Source organism: Saimiri boliviensis, chromosome X (assembly GCF_048565385.1).
Source record: "Saimiri boliviensis isolate mSaiBol1 chromosome X, mSaiBol1.pri, whole genome shotgun sequence".
Classification (NCBI taxonomy): domain Eukaryota; kingdom Metazoa; phylum Chordata; class Mammalia; order Primates; family Cebidae; genus Saimiri; species Saimiri boliviensis.
Genome location: NC_133470.1, coordinates 16,972,293 through 16,988,487, shown reverse-complemented (window position 1 = coordinate 16,988,487; position 16,195 = coordinate 16,972,293). Strand labels below are relative to the sequence as shown.

Sequence of the window (16,195 nt, the reverse complement as noted above, 5' to 3'; positions counted from 1 at the left end):
TTTTTTTTTTTTTGCTTATACTCTGATTCCTGTAATACAATGCTATAAGCTATGCACAGAAAGAAAATAAAATGTTTAAAATCCAAGAAAATGGTTCTTACTGCTAAGAGGGCATAATAGTTATTACTAATGATTTTGCTGGGGTTGCATTTTTGATGCAATGTTTATTCCACTTGCAGTTAGAATATGAATATGTTTTATCAATAATGAGGCTAAATAACCAAACATTTGTGTTAAAAAATAAGCCAAGATTTCATTGTTTGACTGTTGAATATTTCTTAAGCATCTAGCCCCTAAAGAGACTGCTTCTTATGGAGCCTGTAAACTATGTATGATGGAAATTGTTGTATTTTATTGAGGAATGGCCATTGGTTTACTCACCACATCTGTGGAATCATGGCTATAAATGTTTGCTTACAAACTCTTTGTGACTTGTAATTTTACTTAATCTCATCTAATGTAAATATTAGATTATGATGTTCAGTAATATCTTCCATAGGTATAAACTACTGTCATTATTGACTTAAGAGTAATCAAATAGGTAAAAAGCACGTTTTGAGTAAAATAGCTAGATTTATATTTTATTTGTGTTGTGTACAGACTTAACAACAACCAGTATTGACTGGATTGACAGTTAAAGTATCAGAATGAAAGCAAGGTTTTTTTAATGTTACCTGACTGTCATAAAAATGAAAATTATTTGTATTGGTATGAAATGCTTATCTTTATGCTGCTTAGTAAGGGTAAGTTTTATTTGTACTGTTTGGACTCCCATGAACTTTTGCATACTGCTTTGTGTTTTTGGTTTACCCTCAACTATCCTCCCTTTTTATCTTTGCTTCATTTCTTCCTATTCAGAAAGAGCAAAATGAAAAGACACTAGACCCTCAGGTATAGAATTAGAACTGAGCAATTTGGAGACTGTGTTGGACTTTGTCCTCTCTTAGCCCACCCTCCCAGCCCTGCAAGTTGCTAGGTACTTGTGAGGCAATGTACCAGAGAGGGAAGAGCATGGATCCTGGGGTCAAAGGGCCTGTGTCCCACCCTTACTCAGCCCTCTACCTGCAGGTGACCACTGGCACATTCTCCAGCTCGTCTCAGCTTCAGGTTCTTCACCTATAAGATGGGGATGATGGAAACAGTACCTGTCATGCAGAATTGTTAGGAGGATTGATAATTTAGATGTTCATACTTGTAATGTACTTAGAGCAGTCTGCCTCTTTTCACTTGATACCCAGTACTGTGTAAGATAGAAGATGCATGTCTTCTATATTCTGTATTTCCCATTTCTTTTGTGTATACTCTTTGATTCTTACAATAGAAGGAACACGTAGAATGTATATTTGTATATTCATGTCAACACAGTATTTAAAATTGCTACCAACCTCATTTAATTTGGCATAAGACCAACAGATGAAGTCTCTCGTTTGCTTGAAGATACTTTACAAAATATCAACTGCTCTGTATTTCTTTAGAGAAAGATTATAGTTAATAATATTGATACCTCTGATAATATTTTATTCTTAAGTCTTTAGTGAGTCCTTTTACTATAGATTTCATGACAACTAATGAGTACTAACTGATTTAGAGGTTTCCTTTCCCATCATACAGAATGATGTAAAGAAATCAGATGCAAACTATTGCAATTAGAAAATAAAATATGAAACAACTTCCAACAATGTATAGAATTGATTCTTTTTGAACTTTATAACACTTTTAGCTATTCATGTGATTCTTTTCAAAAATGTTGCTATTTTTAAAATTTAATTGTGATATATAAGGAAAAGGTATACCTTGTTTTTGTCTGCTTTTGTTTGTTTGATCCGAATGAGTCGATTTAGCCATACTCCAAATATGGGGTTGCGTTTTCTCAGCAAGTGAATTTGTCACAAATCTGTGCTGAAGACGACATTTTCTAATGGTAAGTCAGTTCTGCAGGGTGATTTCAGATTGCCAGTCACATTCAACACACCTTATATGATTCAAAGACCAATAGGTGAAGTAAATACACTTCTGGCCAACTTGCCCACTTTTAAAAGGCCAGTCTGTACTGCCATTCCAATTCATGTTTTGTTCAGTTCACAACGATATTGGCAGGTAAGAAAGTAGGGGATGAGTGTGGTGGCTCACGCCTATGATCCCAGTACTTTGGGAGGCAAAGGTAGGTGGATCACCTGAGGTCAGGAGTTCAAGAACAGCCTGACCAATATGGTAAAACCTCGTCTCTACTAAAAATACAGAAATTAACTGGGCGTGGTGGCGCACACCTGTAGTCTCCAGCTACTTGGGAATTGCTTGACACCAGGAGGGGGAGGTTGTAGTGAACCAAGAGCCAAGATCGCACCACTGCACTCCAGCCTGGGTGACAGAGCAAGACTCCATCTCAAAAAAAGTAGGGACAAAATCTGAGTCAAGTCGCATTTCCAATTTCTATGCTGTCAGATACAAAATGAGTTGGACTTGGCAAATGTGATAATATTTAATACATATTATTTTTAAACTGTCTCAGGAATCTAACAATAATGGACATGTACCACCACTCCTGGCTAGTTTTTGTATTTTTAGTAGAGATGGAGTTTCACCATATTGGCCTGGCTGGTCTTGAACTCCTGATCTCAAGTGAGCCACCGTACCTGGTGGGAAATTTTCTTAGTTTAATAAAGGTTACCTACCAAAGTCAAACATAGAAATAAACTTGCAATTAAAAAAAGGTATTTGGGGCCAGATGCGGTGGCTCACACCTGAAATCCCAGCACTTTGGGTTGCCAAGGATCACCTGAGGTCAGGAGTTCGTGACCAGCCTGACCAACATGGAAGAACCGTCTCTACTAAAAATACAAAATTAGCCTGGCATGGTGGCACATGCCTGTAATCCCAGGTATTCAGGAGGCTGAGGCAGGAGAATCACGTGAACCTGGGAGGCAGAAGTTGCCGTGAGCCAAGATTGCCCATTGCACTCCAGCCTGGGTGGCAAGAGTGAAACTCATTCTCAAGAAAAAAGGTTTTTGGCTCAGCATAGTGTCTCACAGCTATATATGCAGGAGTTGGAGACCAACCTGGACAAATAGTGAGACCTCATCCCTAAAAAATAAAACATTCGGGCACGGTAGTGCACACCTGTAGTCCCCACTACTGGGAGGCTGAGGTTGGAGGATTGCTTGAGCCAAGGAGGTTAACGCCGTAGTGAGTGGTGATACGATATCACTGCATTCACCCTGGGCAACAGAGCAAGACCCTGTTCCAGAAAAAAAAAAAGGCCGGGCGCGGTGGCTCACACCTGTAATCCCAGCACTTTGGGAGATGGAGGCAGGCAGATCACTTGAGGTCGGGAATTTGAAACCAGCCTGGCCAACATGGTGAAACCCTGTCTCCACTAAAAATACAAAAATTAGCCAGGTGTGGTGCACAGGCATGTAATCCCAGCTACTTGGGAAGCTGAGGCAGGAGAACCGCTTCAACCTGGGAGGTAGAGATTGCAGTGAGCTGAGATTACGCCACTGCACTCCAGCCTGGGCAACACAGTGAGACTGTCTCAAAAACAAAACAAAAAATGTCTCTGACAAGGCAATAAAAGTTTATTAATCTAATGAAATTAATCTCATACACTGGTACATCTGAACCTTTGAGTACGCATCTTTTTAATATGTGACAAAGTGGAGAGTACTACATAAAGCACTTCTGCATACCAATGTGTAGCAGTTGTCTCAAGGTTAGGCATTTGCAATAATTTGTATTGCAAACAACTGGACACTTTAGTGGAATATCATTTTTACTTGAAAGAGAAACTGATAAGCTGATATTTCAAACTTGGGTTTGTGTTCAACATTTTGGTAGAAATGAATAAAATTAGCCTGTCATTTAAAGGGAAACAAGTAACCATATTTGTTGGTGGTAATACAATTTGAGCTTTGAAGAGCGAAAAAAGCTTTAGAAAACTGGTATCTGCTACTATTAGCTTGACAACTTCACTAAAGTAAGAACTTTTCTGAAGAGATCAGTGATACTAATGAATGTGGCATATTAAAATTGTAGAATGAAAAGGGTCAACATATGGAAGATCATACGTCTGTCAGTTTTTTCCAAGTTTTCCAGGTGGGTGAAGTTAAAAAGTTCATTCATAGTTCAAAATAGACCAATGAATTTTAATGTAGTAGTATGAAACGTTTGTTGATTTGGTGTTAGATTCCACAGTGCAACTAACTTAGGAAATCACCTCTTGTTAAGATTGTGTGTAGTGTCAAAGAACATACACAATTATCCGAAAAGCCTATGAAAATCTTCCTTTTCCGGCCGGGCGCGGTGGCTCAAGCCTGTAATCCCAGCACTTTGGGAGGCCGAGGCGGGTGGATCACGAGGTCGAAAGATCGAGACCATCCTGGTCAACATGGTGAAACCCCGTCTCTACTAAAAATACAATAAAACTAGCTGGGCATGGTGGCGCGTGCCTGTAATCCCGGATACTTAGGAGGCTGAGGCAGGAGAATTGCCTGAGACCAGGAGGCGGAGGTTGCGGTGAGCCGAGATCGTGCCATTGCACTCCAGCCTGGGTAACAAGAGCGAAACTCCGTCTCAAAAAAAAAAAAAAAAAAAAAAAAAAAGAAAATCTTCCTTTTCCAACTATGTACCTCTGAGGCCAGATTTTCTTCAAATGCTTTAACCAAAACTTACTAGGGCACATTGAATACAAAAGCAGATATGAGACTGTCGTCTATTAAGCCGGTCAAGATTTGCAAAAATGTGCAACAATGTCATCTCATTTTTTTGTTTCTGTTACTCCTCATTAAGTGTTTATGCTAATGCATTGATTTTATTCTTGAATTAACATTTTTAAAAAATCTATTGATACAGTCAGCTGTATTAACTGACACAACTTGCAAGCTTGCCATTTCAAGGAAAATTGACGGTGTTTATTGCCAGTGCTACATTTGTACTTTCAAGTAAAAATTAGAGTTTTAGAAATTAGATCTACCAACATTAACCAGATAAAAGAGCTCTGTGATTCTCCATTTTTAAGTATAAAATAGGGGTTGGCAAACCCCTTTCTATAAAGGGCCAGATAGTAAATACCTTGGGCTTTTCAGGCCATCTGATCTGTTAGAACTACTCAGTTCTGACATTGTAGTGCAAAAACAGCCACAGATGTCACTCACAAATGAGTGTGGCTATATTCCAATAAAACGTTATTAACAGAAATAGGTAGTGGGCTGCATTTGACCTATGCACTGTAGTTTGTTGTTGATATAAAGGGGTTCTGAGACCAGATAATTTGAGATCTGCATTAGACTGACAACTTAAGTGGTATAGTACATTTTAAGATACTATTCAACATACTAAAAAAAATTTTTTTGAGGCAGAGTTTCACTCCTGTTGCCCAGGTTGGAGTGCAATGGTGCAATCTCAACTCACTCCAACCTCTGCCTCCCAGGTACAAGTGATTCTTCTGTCTTGGCCTCCCAAGTAGCTCGGATTACAGGCATGCACCACCATGCCCAGCTAATTTTTTCGTATTTTAGTAGGGATGGGGTTCCACCATGTTAGGCTGGTTCCAAACTCCTGATCTCAGGTGATCTATCTGCCTCAGCCTCCCAAAGTGCTAGGATCACAGGCGTGCGCCACCGCGCCAGGCCTTTTTTTTTTTTTTTTGGGACAGTCTTGCTCTGTCACCCAGGCTGGAGTGCAGTGGTGCAATCTCAGCTCACCGCAACCTCCATCTCCCGGGTTCAAGCGATTCTCCTGCCTCAGCCTCCCAAGTAGCTGGAATTAACAGGTGCTCGCTGCCATGCTCAGCTAGTTTTTATATTTTTAGTAGAGATGGTGTTTCACTATGTTGGCCAGGTTGGTTGCGAACTCCCGACCTCAGGTGATCCACCCACCTCCGCCACTGTGCCTGGCCCATACTGTAGATTTTCTTTTCTTTCTTTTTTTTTGGAGATGGAGTTCACTAGTTGCCCAGGCTGGAGTGCAATGGTGCGATCTCGGCTCATTGCAACCTCCGCCTTCCAAGTAGCTGGGATTACAGGCATACACCACCATGCCCGGCTAATTTTATCTTTTTAATAGAGATGGGGTTTCTCCATGTTGGTCAAGCTGGTCTCGAACTCACGACCTTATGTGATCTGCCCGCCTCAGCCTCCCAAGGTGCTGATTACTGGCATGAGCCACTGTGCCTGGCGATACTATCGATTTTTTTTTTTTTTTTTTTTTGAGACGGAGTTTCGCTCTTGTTACCCAGGCTGGAGTGCAATGGCGCAATCTCGGCTCACCGCAACCTCCGCTTCCTGGGTTCAGGCAATTCTTCTGCCTCAGCCTCCTGAGTAGCTGGGATTATAGGCACGCACCACCATGCCCAGCTAATTTTTTGTATTTTTAGTAGAGACGGGGTTTCACCATGTTGACCAGGTTGGTCTCGATCTCTCGACCTCGTGATCCACCCGCCTCGGCCTCCCAAAGTGCTGGGATTACAGGCTTGAGCCACCGCGCCCGGCCTACTATAGATTTTTATAGGAAGTTAGTGTAGTGGGAAAAGCCCAGGAAACTTGAAAGTCATTTTTTTTAAAAGCTTAAATATAAATTATGTTAATGGATATTCTGTTATGATGTTATGAAAGTGTCAATTTCCCCCAAATTAACCTCTGGTTTCAATGTAGTTACAATTAGTATTACAGTAGGCCGTGGTGGGAGATAGCAAAAGCATCCTAAAGTATATTCATGTGTAAATACTTAATTTCAAAGAATTCCAAAAACACTGCTAAGCGGGAGTTCACTCCAACAGATAAGTTGTACCCTAAACCATAGTAGTAAGTAATAGATGCAGTAACAGACAGAAAGATCAGAATAGATACCTCAGAATCTGGCTCACCTACTATGGGAAATAGACATTCGATCAGCCTGGATAACATGGTGAAATCCCATCTCTACTAAAGTATACAAAAGTAGCTGGGCGTGGTGGCATGCACTTGTAATCTCAGCTACTCTCGAGGCTGAGGTAGGAGAATCTCTTGAACCTGGGAGGTGGAGGTGGTAGTGAGCTGGGAGGATCGTGCTACTGCACTCCCCTGGTTGACAGAGTGAGACCTGGCCTAAAAAAAAAAAAAAAAAAAAATTACTGGGGAAAGGATAGGTAAACAGGTAGTGCTGACCAAATTACGCTTTGGAGAGAAAAGTGGATTTGGATCTTTACCTCACCTTATACAGAAAAATTGCTTCAGAGTAAAGCATTTTTACTTTTTTTTTTTTCTATAAGCATGAGGGGAATGGGGAGTATCTTGGGACTAGGGAAGTACAAATTAACAAGACTTCTTAAAATGCAAACCATAAGGTAAAACTTGATGGATTTTATCACTTTGTAACCATCATGAGATGGGATCAAGCAAGCACCATCAATGGATGCTAAATCTAGAGAGAAGTTTTGACGAAGAATAAGTACCTGCATAACCTTAAAGTGCCTCCCCACAGATTGCTTATTGCAAGAGAAAAACTACCTGTATGGTGGAGGAACAGCCAATGAGAGAAATTATTGTATCCATGTTAAATTTACTTAAGTTGGTAATTAACTCTAGTATGTGTAAGAGAACATTCATAAGCTTAGGAAATACACATGGAAGTATTTATAATGTAACTTACTCTCAAAGCAGTTGATAAAAAAAGGGCAATATATTACAAAGTAAATGGAGTAAATATGTTAATAGGATTTTGTCATAAAAATTAAGGAAAATTTTACTAATCTTAAAAAGCTTAGTTGACTAGGATAAAATACTTGCTACATTTAAACCAGCAGTTATCTAGAATACAAGAAACTCCTGAAAATCAACCAGAGTAGCCCAGTGGAAATATGGGCAAGGACTGAACAGGCGATTTACAGAAGGATAAACCAGATAGAATGGCTAATCGTTTTGTATAGATCTTGAGAACAATACCAAGCGAGGAAAAACAAATAGAATGATAGCTTTTATGCAGTATCATTTATATAAATTTAAAATGCATGCATACATTCACAACAGTGTTTCAAAATTGCAGCTGCAAAGATATCAGAGGAAGTGTTTATGATTAGCGAGAGGAATGGAAAGTAAAAGGACCCCAAAAATAGAATAAAAGTAGAGAGGGATGCTACACACAGATGTCAGCAGGCCATGACCTCAAGAGTTGGATGAATTAAACTCACCAAAGGCCCCTAAAATAAAGGAGGAGAAAGTGACAGCTCCCATGCTCTTATTAATTTGGCTTGATCTTAATGTGTTCGAATTTCCATTACAGCTCAGGGTACCAGCCCCAACTTGCCCGCTTTCCTACGCATTTATATTTAAACTTTCCTGGCTTTCTCACCAAACTCGAACCCTACTCCTGGCACACCTTTGGGCATGTCAGGGATACGTTCATCACAAACTCTTTTGTGCCACAAAGGGATTGTTTCCCAGCTTTTGGCCAAGAGTACAGGTGCCCATTCCTGAGAGTTTCAGCTTCACATTAAAAAAAAAAATTAGATATAATTAAGAGACCATAAAAGTTACCCACTTAAAATGCTCAATTCAATAGTTTTTAGTATACCATTAGTTATGCACTCACCATAATCCTAGAACATTTTCATCCAAAAAAGAAAACCTGTACCTATTATTCAGCTTCATTTTTTAATCGTGTATTTCTCCCCCCAGGGGTGGTAATAAAACTTTCAGGCTGGTCACCATCCAACAAGAAAAACGTGCAGCCTGGGGCTCCATGGGAACTGGTTATCACTTGGCAGGCTTGGGTAAACACCTGGAGGCTTGAGGCGGCCCTGCCAAGATGTCTCTTTCAATGTTTTTGAAAAGATAATAAATGTGCATGGCAGTGGTGAAAGGATGCCCAGGGGAAAGACTCTCCCCCTACCCTCAACCTCACACCCTTCCCTGATTGGAGGCAATGAGTTTAGCAGTTTCCTGTGTGCCTTCTTGGAGAGATCTTTCCCGCAGAGGTGTTCTGTTTTTTGAGACAGGGTCTCTGTCGCCCAGGCTGGAGTGCAGTGGCACATGGTCATGGCTCACTGCAACCTCGACCTCCCAGGCTCAAGCGATCCTCCCTTCTCAGCCTCCCCGAGCAGCTGGGACCACAGGCGTGCCACCATGTGCAGCTAATTTTTAACGTTTTTTTTTTGTAGAGACGGGTCTCCAACTCCTGGGCTCAAAGCAATCCACCCACATCAGCCACCCAAAGTGTTGGGATTACAGGCGTGAGCCACCACACCCGGCCTCCCACAGGTTTCAGTCATCATTATTTAACCCTCAGGAGAAGAAGGACCAAATTGGCTGCGGAGTGGGGTGTGTGGTTGAAAGGCCAAGGTAGGCCTACGGTGTGTGCCTCCTGCCTTTCGTTGAAGATCGGCCCCAATTGCCTGCTGCTGTCCCTCCCTAGGTGACCGCACGCTGAGGGTGGGGCATCACTAAACACTACCCATGTGCCTCGAGAACTGGAACCTAACTGCTTGGAGGGCGGGTCCTTCGGGGTCTGCACATGTGGCATTGGTCCAACTGGCACCCACCTGTGGGCCTAGCCAGAAACTGTTTCTAAGGCTGCATTGCTGAGTTTGCATGCAAACTTCCAGGGTGTGTAAATGTGTGCGTGCTGAGTGAGCACGTGTGTGCACGTTGTGTGCCCTGTGTTCACGCATTGTGTGAGGATGTGTGTGTACGGTGTGTGAGAAACTGCACCCTTCATCTATACACGCTTTGAGTGTGTACACTGTGTGAGAAGGTGCATTTACGCTGGTGTGCACGTTGAGTGTGCATGTTGCATGTAAGTATGTGAACTGTGTGCGTGTGCACGCCTTCTGTGTGTGCACTGCGTACATCAGTGTGTAAAGACGAGTGTACGCCCGTACGTGCTGTGTGAGGACTGCTGTGCACATGAAATGCACAGGCTGCGCGCGCAACGTGAAAACCGGTGCGCATATGGCACGTGCACGCCCTGCGTGCGTTGTGCGGAGAACCGGTGCGCCTATTGCACATCCACGCCCTGCGAGCGAGAACCGGTGTGCCTATCTCACGTGCACGCCCTGCGCGCGCGCTGCGAGAGAACCGGTGCGCCTGTCGCACGTGCACCCCTGCGTGCGCTGTGAGTGGAACCGGTGCGCCTATCGCACGTGCACGCCCTGCGCGCGCGCTGCGTGAGGATGCGTGCGCATGATGACGCGCGCGGGTTCGATGCGGCGCGGTGGGTTTGGCAGTGCGCCTGTGCGGTTGGTGTGTCCTGATGGAGCGCGGCGGCGGCTTCGGGACAGGATCCCGGCCTGAGGGTACTGCGCGGGGTGGCCCTCTTTCAGGGAAGATCGCAGAACCGGGCGCGGTGCGGACCTCTCACCCCAACTACAGGCCTCAAGGTAGGATCCCCAGAGTGTGGCGGGCGCCCGAGGGCTTCGGGTTCCCCCGCGGGGGCGGAGCGGGACGGGCAGGGTGGTGCAGGGCAGCGGTCTTCGAGCGTTGGGGGAGGGGGCACGGCTCAGAGCTGGGATAAACGCCCTTTCCCCCGTCCGGGATCGACCAGACGTTTATCCAAGGGCCGCACCCCTCTCTGTGCGAGTGGCGGTCTTTTTCTGGGGAGATCTGGGTGAGTGTGTACACCTGGGGGATGGTTAGGGTGGGCGGCAGGTGTGTTTCTGTTGGAGGTGCGGAAGGAGGTGCTGGGTGTCCAGTACCGGTCGTCGAGGAGCAGCCGGCGTGGGGGTCGTTAGGGTAAACAGAGCGGGCTTCCGTGGTTTCCCCGGCCTCCGCGCGCGCCCTCTCTGCGTTCTGAGAAACGCGCGCGAGCGCCGCTGCAGCCCAGCTTCGCACCTCTTGGCGTTCCCAGGGGGGCAAAACCAGTGTGTCACCCATTGGCAGAGGCAGAGGGATTGTTGCCTGGGCGGCCAGGTGTCTGTCGCGGACCGGGTGCTCCTCTGGCTCGGACGCACTCCCTGTGGTCTCGGGTAAGCTGCTCAGGTGACTCGGCCGCGGCCCCCTCCGGAGGCAGTGGGGCAAACTAGGCTCTCAGCCCTCGAGGCTGCAGATGCCTGGAGCCTTGGAGGGCTGATCTCTGGCTGCCCAGAAGCCGGTGAGGCAGTGGGGGAGACTATCAGGACATTTTGGCAGGATTTTAGATAAGCAGGTCTCGAATGGAGTCGTCTGATGCTAACGTTCTGTAAAGTGGTTGCAGGTAGTGCGGGGGTGTAAACAGCATGGAAACTGATTTCATGCTGTTTTTCCTGACAACACCTTTTTTCTTCTTTTTTTCTTTTTTTACTTAATAATGCAGGCTATTTTTAAAACATTTTTTACTGCCGTCTAACATGCTTTTTATAAAACGCACAAAACTATGATTCGATGAATTATCACATAGTGAAAATATGAGTATTTTATATAAGCTGGGCCAAGAAAAGTAATCAAGAGAAATTTTCATAAAACATGCTTTTTCACTGGGGTTGTGGGGGCGAGGGGTATTTTCTGATTGGGCCTTCAGTTGCATCATTCATAGGAGGAGATAGCTTAAATAATTTCCAGTTGTGTTTTTCATTATGCCTTTTCAAAGGCAGAATTCATTAAATGTCACAGGATAACGTCATAACTACCTTTGAAATGTGTGCTTTTGTTTTTATCCTTTCTACTTGAAACACTCAAGCTGCATCTGCTAAGGAAGAACCTGGAAACCACTCTCCAGAACGACCCTCCCTGGCAGAGGCGACCTTATATAATAAAACATTGAAAAGGAGAGGTTGTTTCAGTTTGCATTTTTATTTGGTTGAGAGCTTAAATAATGGTTTATTTCGATGTTTTGTTGTACTCATGAGAAGTGGGGAGGGGCGGTATGGCTGGGCCTTCAGTGTATCTTGGATTTTATTTGAAGGAACTTAAGGGAAGATTTTTTTTTTTTTTTTTTTTGAGACGGAGTTTTGCTCTTATTACCCAGGCTGGAGTGCAATGGCGCGATCTCGGCTCACCGCAACCTCCGCCTCCTGGGCTCAGGCAATTCTCCTGCCTCAGCCTCCTGAGTAGCTGGGATTACAGGCACGCGCCGCCATGCCCAGCTAATTTTTTGTATTTTTTTTTTAGTAGAGACGGGGTTTCACCATGTTGACCAGGATGGCCTTGATCTCTTGACCTCGTGATCCACCCGCCTTGGCCTCCCACAGTGCTGGGATTACAGGCTTGAGCCACCGCGCCCGGCCTGATTTTTTTTTTTTTTTTAATGGAAACAAAATTAGGGGAAGGGGAGGAGGTACTCTGGCAGAGGAGATTCTTAATAAGTTCTGTTTAGAAACTATTGTAGAATCATTTAATGCACTTTTCTGATATTAAGATTAGCTTAAAACTATTTTCATTTGAAATTAGAAATACAGAAAGACATGTTGTGTGAAGGTTTAAAATGTGAAATAAACATCTATGAGCGTTAAGGTTGGTATGGTCAAATTGGAATGTTCAATTTAGGTGCCAGGTGATACCACGATTTGTTCTTTGGGAGAGTTAGCAAGGCTAGGTGCTTAAAAAAATAGTCTCCTTAGAAAATTATGATTCTTGAGGTTTTATAATAATCTGTCCTGGATACTGATTATTCTTGGTTACCCAGGCCCTTAGCATTTGGGACCCTTTCCTAGTGAGAATTAACCTGCTTTTCTAGAGAGTCAACCATTGTTCCTAAGCTTCAGCTGGGTGCTGTGAAGGCTGCACAACACAGAAAGACCTGAGATGTTTAGGTTATCCAACAGTTTTGTGTTGTACAGTCGGGGGATATGAGTTGGCTAGTGGTTTTCCTGGGGGCTGTTGTAGAAGACAGCAAGGCAATACTGCTGGTGGTTACCTCTAGCAACAGGTTCTTCCGATATTAAAATTCTGTGCATGTTCCCATTACCCCCCAGTGATGCCTTCTTTCTTTCCTTTTAATTACCTCTGAATAGAAATTACCAGATCTACTGTTTGATACTTATCTGATATGCATAGTATAATAAATGAGCAAGAGCTTGTTTCAGTCTGCTTGAATTCGTTTATTTTTTAATTCGTATTTTATTTTATTTTTTGGAGGGGATGGAGTCTTGCTCTTGTCCCCCAGGCTAAAGTGCAATGGCACGATCTCGGCTCACTGCAGTCTCCACCTCCAGGGTTCAAGCGATTGTCCTGCCTCAGCCTCCCGAGTACCTGGAATTACAGGCACCTACCACCACACCTGGCTAATTTTTGTATTATTTTAGTTGAGACGGGGTTTTGGCATGTTGGCCAGGCTAGTCTTGAACTCCTGAGCTCGTGATCAACCTGCCTTGGCCTCCCAAAGTGCTGGAATTGCAGGCATGAGCCACCGCATCGGGCCTCAATCTGCTTAAATACCTTTAACCAGCTGATAGAATCAGCAGATCTCAACCATGACATTGGACAGCATCACTGTCACACAGACCTTGTGTCCCCCTCAGACTGAAATATTCCCTTCTCCCGTTTCTCTTCAGGAATTCACTTCCTCTAGGTTCTCTCAGTCAGAATTAATGAACTTCCTCCTGTCTGTCCCTGCAGTACCTCCAGACAAGCACTCTTTTTTTTTTTTTTTTTTTGAGACGGAGTTTCGCTCTTGTTACCCAGGCTGGAGTGCAATGGCGCGATCTCGGCTCACCGCAACCTCCGCCTCCTGGGCTCAGGCAATTCTCCTGCCTCAGCCTCCTAAGTAGCTGGGATTACAGGCATGCACCACCACGCCCAGCTGGTTTCAGACAAGCACTCTTACTCTGCCTGTGTGATATTAACCTTCATGCTCCTCTGGGCAGATGCTCATTGGGTGTTTACTGTGTGCCGGACTCTGCTGGCCATCGCTATTACTAAAGCTGAGTAGATAGATTGAGGTCCAGGCTGCCTGGGTATGAATGTCAGCACTGTCCTTCCTACTGTGTCATTTTGGGGAAGTTATTTGACATCTGTGAGCTTCAGTTTTCTCATGTTTAAAATGGGCTTTAGAAGCAGTTGTCAAGCATATCACACTTGCTGGACGCGGTGGCTCACACCTGTAATCTCAGCATTTTGGGATGCTGAGGCAGAATGATCGATTGAGCCCAGGAGTTCAAGACCAGCCTGGGGAACAAAGTGAGACCCTGTCTCTTGAAAAAAAAAAAATAGCTGGATGTAGTGGTGCATACCTGTAGTCCCAGTTACTCAGGAGACTGAGGTGGGAGGATCGCTTGAGCCCTGGAGGTTGAGGCTGCCGTGAGCCATGACGGTGCCACTGCACACCAGCCTGGGTGAAAGAGTGAGACTCTGTTACACACACGCACACACACACACACGCACACACAAATAAGGCGGGGGTTGCTGAAGAACAACACTGGGAGATAGAGTACTGTCTGGAGGATGAAGGAATTAATGTCTGTAAAGCAGGCCTGACGCACAAGTGCTCAAGCTGATGCATTTCCTCTGTTAGATTGTTAGCTTGAGAGCAAGTCCTGGGTCCAGGTTATAGGCACTTCTCTCAGTGCTGCCTTTGCAGAAGGTGACTGAATCATCATCCTACCCTTCCTTAGGGTTTTCGTGCATAGTAGGTCTGTGACCATTGTTTAATTGGGTCATGCTGGGAGCAGCTACACTGGGTTGAGTGCTCATAAATCACTGATGAGTTGAATTAAAGAAATGTGGCAGTGCAGAACTTTGAGATAATGGAACTGTAAAGCATGTTTCCTGAGGCCCATTTAGTTTTCCAGTGTATTCCACAGGTATATATTGTTTAAAAAATTTTTTTATTGTAGTAGCTTTTAGGGTACAAGTGGTTTTGGGTTACATGGATGAATTGTATAGTGGTGAAATCTCAGATTTTTGTGTCCCAGTCACCTGAGTAGTATACATTGTTTACTGAATATAAATCTTTTCCCCCTTGTTCCCTAGGAAGGAGGGAATTGCTTTGAGGTAAGATGGCATTTCCTCATGTCCTTCCATCTGCATGTCTTCATCCCCTGCCCTGGAGCACGAGAATGTAGAGGTGCAAACTGGAAGTTCAGGATAACCTCCCTCAGGGGTTCACAGTAGGGTGGGGGCCAGACACGGTGGCTCATGCTTGTAATCACAGCACTTTGAGGTTTCTTTTTTTTTTTTTTTTTTTTTTTTTTTAAGACAAAGTCTCACTCTTGTCCAGGCTGGAGTGCAGTGGTGCAATCTCGGCTCACTGCAACATCCACCTTCTGCGCCACCATGCCCAGATCCCAGCACTTTAGGAGGCCAAGGCAGGTGGATCACTTGAGGTCAGGAGTTTGAGACCAGTCTGGCCAACATGGTGTAACCCTGTCTCTACTAAAAATACAAACATTAGCCAGGCATGGCAGTGCACGCTTGTAATCCCAGCTACTTGGGAGGCTGATGCAAAGGATCTCTTGAACCTAGGAAGCAGAGGTTGCAGTGAGCTGACATTGTTGCACACTGTTGCATTCCAGCCTGGGCAACAGGGGGAGATTCTGTCTCAAAACAAAAAGTAGGGTGGGGCCCCGAGGTCCAGAGTAGATGGTTAATAGAGGCTGGGAAGAGTAGTTGGGGGTGGGAGGGAGGTGGGGGTGGTTAATGGGTATGAAAAAATAGAATGAATTAATAAGGCCTAGTATTTGATAGCCCGACAGGGTAATTATAGTCAATAATAATTTAATGATACATTTAAAAATAAGGAATAGTATGATTGGATTGTTTGTAACACAAAGGATAAATGCTTGAGGGGATGGCTAACCCGTTTTCCATGATGTTATTATTTTACATTGCATGCCGATACCAAAACATCTCATATGCCCCAGAAATATATGCACCTACTACCTACCATGTACTCACAAGAAATTAAAAATTGTAAGATTAAAAAAAAAAAAGTAGGGTGGGCTGGAGCAGCAAAGACTGAGAGTTGGGTCCCCAAGAAATCGGAGTTCTTCATCCTTTTTCAAAGTTCTGTTTAAAACTATTCTTGGAATTCTAAAACTGTTCAGATCAAGAACAAGTTGAGTTTATGCCTCTAGAGTCTCTTTGTCAGTGGAAAGGACCACAAACTTCCTACAACGCTGTATTTGGTTTGCAGCTCCCGGCTTTATTTACTGATGGCAGCATAGGACTTAGACTTAGCAGGACCTTCAGGCAAACTGCTGAAAGTCTTTCTGATTTCTCTTCTGATGTCCTGGCCATGGTGACGGAGCTGTGCAAAGTCTGTCATCTCTAACCCTGCTTCCTCTCCAACATAAAAGGATGTTTTCCTTTTTCCT

The 16,195-nt window shown here is 44.1% G+C and overlaps 1 protein-coding gene across 5 annotated transcripts in view; it reads left to right on the top strand.

Annotated features, from left to right (window-relative positions):
• Window positions 1–10,130: 10,130 nt before the first annotated feature.
• The window catches only part of MAP7D2 (MAP7 domain containing 2), a 112,559-nt gene continuing 106,494 nt past the window's right edge, over window positions 10,131–16,195 (top strand). For 3 of the 5 annotated variants that reach the window (XM_074392276.1, XM_003924106.3, XM_010334881.2), the window contains exon 1: window positions 10,133–10,348. In XM_074392276.1, the coding sequence (XP_074248377.1) occupies window positions 10,222–10,348 (127 nt within the window). In that variant the 5' untranslated portion in view covers window positions 10,133–10,221. Of the gene's footprint in view, window positions 10,349–16,195 lie in introns of all 5 variants that reach the window. The other 2 variants (XM_074392275.1, XM_010334880.2) reach the window with 1 other exon arrangement.